At 38.4% G+C, this 8,571-nt stretch overlaps 1 protein-coding gene across 1 annotated transcript; it reads left to right on the top strand.

Annotated features, from left to right (window-relative positions):
* Positions 1–1,548: 1,548 nt before the first annotated feature.
* On the top strand, positions 1,549–4,136 carry en2a (engrailed homeobox 2a; the record flags this gene model as incomplete). The annotated part of the gene is made up of 2 exons (XM_081352104.1): positions 1,549–2,029; positions 3,820–4,136. 2 exons carry the CDS (start codon positions 1,549–1,551, stop codon positions 4,134–4,136), a joined length of 798 nt encoding a protein of 265 aa, XP_081208230.1.
* Positions 4,137–8,571: the final 4,435 nt, after the last annotated feature.

Here is an 8,571-nt window from a genome sequence, read left to right on the forward strand (position 1 = left end):
CAAATGGTTAAGAGCTAAAATATATAACCAAGTCGTTGTTATTGTTGATTTCGATGTGCTACATAGTAGGTTACAGTCAACGTAGGCAAAAATGCTCCTCAGGTGCCCTTTATTATAAACATAACGACTCGAGGTTGTGTGATCAAATTAATCTGAATCACACAGATGTGAGCGATGCATGGATTTGCTGTGGTACCTGGAGAGCGCGAGACAGGAACCGTATCTGCTATACAAGGTTCCAGCGTTGCCACGGTGCCTATAGGGTTAAGGCTTATGAACGAGTTAAAGTTGTTCTACAATTTCATTTTTGGCGTGACTACGCTGATATTCTTTGAAATAAGCAGTTAAGTTTAAAGAGCCAAAGGCATCTGTCCAAAAAAATGAGCATGAAATAATTAATTACACTAAAAATATGGACTACACTAGTCGCATCGACAGATGAAGAGCTCTGCGTGTATCCGTTTTCGTTTATTCTTTCTGTATATTGCAATATTACGAAAATCTTTATTGCTGTACAGCATATTAATTGTATTCTAGGCTAACATTCTAAATATTGAGAACCTGGAATTTTTCGTACTGCTTAAGTAAAATGTTTGCATCAAACATGAAGAAAACTGTAATGTCATTATGGTTTGGAAACAGCAAACCCTATTCGGAATACGATTTCTCCAGTAGGCTATTGGTTTGACGCATTCTGTGTTAGGCCTACATTACCAATTTTTACAGTTAGTCAAAACTGCGATATAATGATACAATAAAATACTTCCCCTGCTGAAAAACTTAGCAGTACTCAACATTAGCCTACAAAAAAAATGTTTCTCTAAAAAAAATTGGATTTGAAAATCTGCGGTTTCGTGAGTGCGTTCGGATTGAGAGCTTAAGACCAAATCTGGATAATGATAGGCTAAGTGCATGCATAAAAACATGCACAGCAGAAATAATTACGCTACAAGTACACCTCTATGATTAAGAGGGGAAAAATGTGAAGTCCGTGTTCAGTATGCAGGCTGCGTTTTTGGCACGGTCTGAATTTGGATTTCGGTGAAGCACTGTGTCTTTAAAAGTGCAAGGATGAGTGTTGTCTGTTACTCGCGAATCAGGGCCATGTGACTAACTCTAGACTATTCTATTGGTGGAAGGCACGTGTCTTGGATACCGGAGTGTAACGTCACTGGGGGCTCGTATTAAAAATAAGAACAAAAATCCAGAGTGAAAGTATTTCACGAGCAGTTAGGAGCCCCACTTCTCAGAGTAGCCACCGAAGCCTCGATAGTTGCATTGCGCACCAAACTGGAAAGTTACGGTTCATCAACCTTAAACAGAGAACATTCCGTGACTGGAAGGCGTAACTATGTTTTTCCTTTGTGACCACGGTGCGCAAAGGCTTTTTATTGTCGCTAAAACACACTGACAGACTTTCTTGCTCAGTTTTGAAATTTTGCTGAAGTGAAAAAAGTGGACGGAGTCGCCCGCGGAGTGGGGTGCGACTGCCTGAGTGCGGGAGAGCGATAAAGGGTTAAGGACGGAACGTGGAAATTGTGTCTCAGCATGGATGAGAATGAGCAGAGCGCAAGAGACGCGGAACAGCGAGGAGCAGCGGACGAGTCCAACAGTGCCATACGACCCCTTCTGCAAGCTCCAGGGAACCAGCAGCTCCCGCACAGAATCACAAACTTCTTCATCGACAACATCCTGCGGCCGGACTTTGGCCGTAAGAAAGAAGCGAACATAACGCGCGATGAGGGCAATCACGGCGCTCGAGAGAATCACAACCCTACGGGTCCTAGCACGGGACAGGTGGGAAGTACTGTTCCAGCAGAGGGAACTTCCACCACGCATACGAGCAGCGGAGGAAAGAAGGCTGAGGTAGAGAGCGAAGAGCCCCTGAAGCCCCGCGGGGAGAATGTGGATCAGTGCCTGGGCTCAGAATCGGATAGTTCACAGAGCAATTCAAACGGACACCCTAGTCAGTCTATGCTGTGGCCCGCTTGGGTTTACTGCACACGCTACTCGGACAGGCCATCGTCAGGTACGTTTCACTATATTTTCTTATATAGGCTAGCATGTGTCTGGAAATCTGTTAAATGCATCCAAAGTTCTACAAGTTCTTATCTATACTGTTTTCTAATCTATACTATCACGTATCCCAATTTTAGAGGGCCATTTCAATTCTAAAACAAACCCAAAAAGCTGAAATACAAACCGCCACATTTGTGAAAATATAAACAATTCACTAAACATATCGTAATAAATAAAATCTCATATCTTTCATATTTCTGAACATTTATAGGCTATACTGAAACATAACGATGGGGTTTATATCATCTATTGCTCAAGTAAAACGACAAAGGTCCAAAAACATCACAACAGGCTTAAGATCGTCAATATAAACGTTCAGGAAAAGTAGGCTATAAAATAAGTTAACTAAATTTTCGCAAATTCGATTATACTTATTTTAGAGTTAGGCTATTATTAATATAGGCTATTGTAATTGTCTTTCATTTTAATTCCATAGCCTACTTTGGGATTGATAATGGTGTAGGATATGATATTTTTGGTATCGTTTTAAGGAAGAGATGAGAAATAGAATGTGTCAAGGTTGATTTACTTTTAATTAAAAATAAGTAGACTAAAGTAAATACAATATTACAGAAATGCATTTTTAACGCTGAATGGCTGTACATACACACACAAGTTTTTGGTTTTGTCAAAGGTTTTGCCCTGTACGCCTTCCGTCTTTGTTGATATTTCATTAGCATATTTTTGACAATGGAGCAGGCCTTGCATTTACTATTCTGAGTTAGCAGTTGCTCGTGAGTGTTTGTGCGCAGTAAAGTATTTCGTAACTTGAATATTTAAAACTGTGTTGCTATTTCAAAACAGAAGAAACCATTATAGCTACTGAATGCTAATTCGTCGTAGAGCAAACTCGGAGTTGGTCATTTAGCCTAGTCCGTCGATTTTGTTATTGTTGTTGGAAATATTAAATTTATGATATCTCAGTTACATCTTAAATGAAAGATTGGAGTGCTGATTGAGACATATTTACGAGAGAGTGCGTTTCATACAAGTCTACCATTTGTATAGGTCTATCCTTTTATTTTCGTTCAAGGAAAGCAACTGGACTGTTTACTGCTGTTGAATAATTTGCTACCTTGTCGCGCCAGTCTTTCATTTTTATTTTCGCGTTTAAATTGTAGGCTACGTTCACGTCAGTTTCTCCTCGCGCAACTTTTATTTTTTTCATTAAAATATTCATGAAATTATTATCCAACCGTAGTCGGAGCGTTAAGCTAAATTTGTGTTGTTTATTTTCTTAGAGTGATCTAGACTTACTCCAGTCATAACCAGTTATGATGTCGAATGGGTTAATTTTTACGTATGATCGCTATATGACCACTCATTCAATTTCGATGTCTAAAAGGGCGTTTTTTTTTCCCCTTTTTTTTACGAAGAAATGTCCATGTGGAGCAAGGCGCGAATCCCTCATCAAAATTCTGCTTCATCTCTGAGGTTTCCCGCATTACCTATTAATGGCCTCCACTCATAGAAAGAGGGAGAGCGAGAGAGAGAGAGAGAGAGAGAGAGGGAGAGGGAGAGAGAGATCCATACTGCTCACACCCTAATGTGACGCAAAATAAATAAATAAATAAAGCCTACGTAAAACAGACTCATAAATTACAACTCTTCGTTGAACATGTTTACAACCCCCTCTCTCCAGACCCTGCATAAACATAAAACAGATTAGCATATATTGGTCCTGTTATGCAATTTGTGCTTCGCTCTAAAAACTGTATGTTATTTCATCCCCATACGCAGGTCCCAGATCTCGTAAACCAAAGAAGAAAAGCGCAAGTAAGGAAGACAAGCGACCACGCACGGCCTTCACGGCGGAGCAGCTCCAGAGACTCAAGGCCGAGTTCCAGAACAACCGCTACCTGACCGAACAGCGACGGCAGGGTCTGGCGCAGGAACTGGGCCTCAATGAATCTCAGATTAAAATCTGGTTTCAGAATAAGCGGGCCAAAATCAAAAAAGCCAGCGGCCCCAAGAACGGTCTGGCAATACACCTGATGGCGCAGGGACTGTACAACCACAGCACCACGTCAAAGGAGGACAAATCAGACAGTGACTGAGACAGAGAAAACGGGGAGGGGTGGAGATGATGGGTGGGGTGGAATGGGAGGGGGGAGGGGTGCGCAAGGTTATATTTACAATGCAATAATTCAAAAGAATAAAAGGGCCAGTTAATAAATATACCAGCATTAATGACGTTAAATAGAGGCTATATCGAATTATGTCAAAATACATTTATTGAATACCATTCTCTTATGAAATAATGGTCAAATTATTTCAAAAATAGGCTAGGAGCCGTTTTTTGCACTTGGGCAGAGTGGCTCCTTTGAGAAACAAGTGTTTCTATCGCTCTTCTTTGTCATGCTGTCACCAGAACCAAGCGTTTTCCACTATTAGCGCAACGCTCGTTTATACATTTAATAGTTATGTGGGGAAAATGCGAAAACCTTGCTTAAGTCCAAAGAGTCTTTTCTTCTGCATCCAGGCAACTGTGATATCAAATTGTTTTATTTCCACGTTTGTCGTATCATTTGGTTTGATGTTTGATACAAAATGGACGCAGCAATCGTCGCAATCTCAGCAGGAATTTTCAAAAAAAGAAGAAAAAAAAAAACTGTTCTTCTTGTAAATAAGTTCACCGTCTTAGCCTGGTTCATTTAAAGAGTAAATTGAGGGGGGGGGGGGGGAAACAAATCGCAAAAACACGCGAGAACTACTTTAACAGTGCATTACATTGTAGGTTACCCGGTAAGCCTATAGGCTAGCTACGAAATAACATAGCCTGGTCAAAACATTTCAACTAGTGCGCTAAATAAATAAACAAATGTACCGCAGCGTCTTAAATCGCATAGTTTTTATAAAAGAGCAATATAATCATCTTTTGTAGCAAAGTATGTTTTAATCATCATAATGCTGCCTATAAACGTGTAGCACTGACAATGATTTCGCTTATGCGCACTCTTGACAAAAGCCAGGATAAGCGCCACAACACATCACACAGAAATATAAACAAATAGGCTATATAAATATAAACCTATATAAAAACACACAACTATCGATAAAAAAAGCAAACCAGCTGTTTACTGTATGACAGATGTTAAAATACTGTTTTAATGTTGACTTCATATTTGTTATGTATTTATATAGATTCTATTAAGAAAAAAAAAAAACTTTATCCAATGACCGGTGTTGCTTTTTATGTGAGAGTAGATTTCTAAGGTGTTTAAATTGCTTATTTATATTGCAATAACTTCTTTATGTGAATGAAGCGGTATTGGGGCCTTTGCATGAAAGCTGCAAATTGTCATGTAGGCATACTCACGCGTGTTTAGAAAAGTTAAAACGGTATGAACGAGATTTAAGTTGCAGACTGTATCCATATAGCCTACCAAATTGTGGAATTTTTACTTTTTGAATCTCTTTGTTTTATACCTGAAAAGAGTGTGTGACTAGCTATATAGCCACCAAACTTAACACACTTTGCCTTACAAGTTCAAGTGCGAACTTAATAACACAGAACTGTGCCGAATCAGAGAAACAGTATTAGTTCAATTGCATATGAGCATATCTATGAATATGGCCTTCTATCTGATATACGACCGAATGAATTTATTCATCAGCGAAGATCTATCTATAAAAGCTATGTTGAAAGCTGAAAAAGATAAATTAAGATAATACAATTTTATTTTGTGTTTACAGGTAGCCTACTGTTTGTTATATGTGTAAATAATTTGTATCACGTACGTATTAATTGTGTAATTAACTGCCTCCTGAAATCTTGATAAGAATTAAATAAACAATAAGAATAATATTTCTCAATGTCTCTGTAGCTTCTTTATTTGCTTCTTCTCTAAGATGTAATAACCATCTCGCGCTCCAGTTTTATCTTGCTCTTTGGTTGAAAAGAACGTGCCGTCCTCTCATCAAATGGGAGCTGAGCCCAGCGGACATGACGTCACTGCGCTGGCACACAAAGCTTTACCAAATCAGGAGTGAGTCGGTAATGCACCCTCAGCAGTAGCCTATAAGGATTGGAGAAGCAGTGCAGATATCGCTTATATAATAACCACTATCGAACGCATTATCGTTTGGATATTTTTTCCCCAGTTGTTTAACATCTGAATTCTCTGTATCAGCAAAATTTTGTTGCAGCCTAACCCTTTACATTGCCCCATGTGCCCCATGACAGGGACAACAGAGACAGAGTCATTGCCCCAAAAGCGTTGGATACCTTACAATTGGACTTTATTCCATAACTAGCCTTTAAAATCACTCACAGTATCGATACCAAACAACATAAACAGACAAATAATTAGAATTTAGTTTGCTTCCCACTTAGCCTAATGAAATGCTCACAACAAGGAAAAGAAAAAAACTATAGCCCACAGTCATGCTTGTTCATAGCCGTATAAAAATATGCCAGACCTGCTTAGGCCTACGTTATCATAGTTATAAAAATACAGAATCTATTAACAAATTAAGAGCATGCATCTGCCGGACCAAAATAACAGGACGTTCGGCGAGACGGAGACTATTTTCAGCTGAGGGGGAAAACAAAACAAAAAACAAAACAAAAACTGATATTCCCGGTACGCATATCAACATGGAAATTATTATTATTATTATTGTATTTAAACATTGGACAGAAAAAAAAATGTTTTTAGATAGGCTAATGAATAGGCCTACTGCTTTTTAGAAAACACGATCTTTATTAGACTAATTCCAGCAACAACAAAAAATCATATGAAGAACCCTTGCTTTTGACAAAAGCATTAATTAACATTCATTGTTAACTTTATTGAAAATAACTGCTATCCGCATTTATTTATGTAGACTGTTGTAGTTAATTTTGCAGTGTTACATTAAAACCGGACGCTAACATTTCACTTAAATGTGCAACATTAACGAATAAAACCAACTCAAAATCTCAAAAATGTAACTGATTATAAAAGGTCAAAAACAAATTCAATCACCAGACGAAATATATTATTATAATAGTATTATAATACCCTGGTTACATATCAGTCTTTTAACTCTGGATTTGATCGAAAGCGTTACGCAAAATAACATTAGGCTAATTCAAAAAAACAAATCATTAAGACTTGTAGAAAAAAAAACATTTAAATTAAATTATACAAGATAGGCTTCACTTTTTGATCAAATAAAATCTGGTTATGCAAGTTCTATACAACAAACTTCATACAAACTTTGTAGGCCTAATTCAATATCTTATAATATTATCCTACCAACAAACTTTAAACAAACTTTGGAGACCAAAAAACTGTTTTATTTTTTACATACAAAACAAAAGAAAAGCAGAAAATTAGCCTTTAAACCTACAAAGTGATTTAACGATGTTGGTTATGACAAATAAAACTAATGTTTGCGGAGAGACATCAGGATCTAAACAACTTTTTAAAGGCATACAATATTGTCTTTTTCATAGCAGGTGAGCGACTCAAACAATAACTGGACTTTCTCTAAAAATATGTAAATGATCCTTAGTTAAAAAAATAAATAAATCTGGTCATAGACTACCTGTCCTCTGGGGGAGGGGGGGGGGGCACAGACAACTGGCATTTCCCATGCACTGACCTGCTCAATGACAATGCCTCATCTACATTTCTTTTCTAGCACTCCTTGTATGAGGAAGTGATGCCCAATGGTTGAGGGGAGAGGTCCCTGACTGGATTTCTATAGAGCAAAAGTATGTGAGCAAAGTAATGAGAGAGACAGACAGAGAGATTTAGAAACACACAGAGAGAGAGAGAGAGAGAGAGAGAGAGAGAGAGAGAGAGAGAGAGAGAGAGAGAGAGAGATTTAGAAACAGATAGAGAGAGAGAGAGAGAGAGAGAGAGAGAGAGAGAGAGAGAGAGAGAGAGAGAGAGAGAGAGAGAGAGAGAGAGAGAGGGGAGGAAAGAGGGAGGGAGGGAGAGAAAGAAAGAAACTCCAAATGAAGGTCAAAACCTCCTGTCATGGCTGCAGGTGGCTCATTTCCTCTGACTAGTCCCCAATCCTGCCCACACCCCCTTCAGCTCTCTCTCTCACACACAGTAATATATATATATATATATATATATATATATATAGAAAGAGAGAGAGAGGGTAGTTCAAGTGTAAATTATGTGCACATAAATAATACTCAGAAGAGTCTAGGGCAAGGAAGTACACTATTGTCAGTGATTGCAAACTGTAGTCCAAACAGTTACACTGTTGTATCAAGATACACATCAAGATTATACAGTTCTGGTCATGACAGAGTGCTTCATTAATGGCAACATTACTACATTTCGATCAAATTATTAAAAAAAAAGTATTCAAACTTCAACTTTGCCTGATATCATGGCAATTCAGACAACCAACAGAAAAGCCTGAGATGGAGGGAAAGTATCAGAATACGGATGTCTACTCATCTGCTTTCCATACAAAAGATCCACACACCCTCAACCCCCCAAACTCCAAACACTCCCACTGTGCTTTTCTGCCCTGAGTTCT

This window comes from Scardinius erythrophthalmus (assembly GCF_964197995.2).
Source record: "Scardinius erythrophthalmus genome assembly, chromosome: 2".
Taxonomy (NCBI): Eukaryota; Metazoa; Chordata; class Actinopteri; order Cypriniformes; family Leuciscidae; genus Scardinius; species Scardinius erythrophthalmus.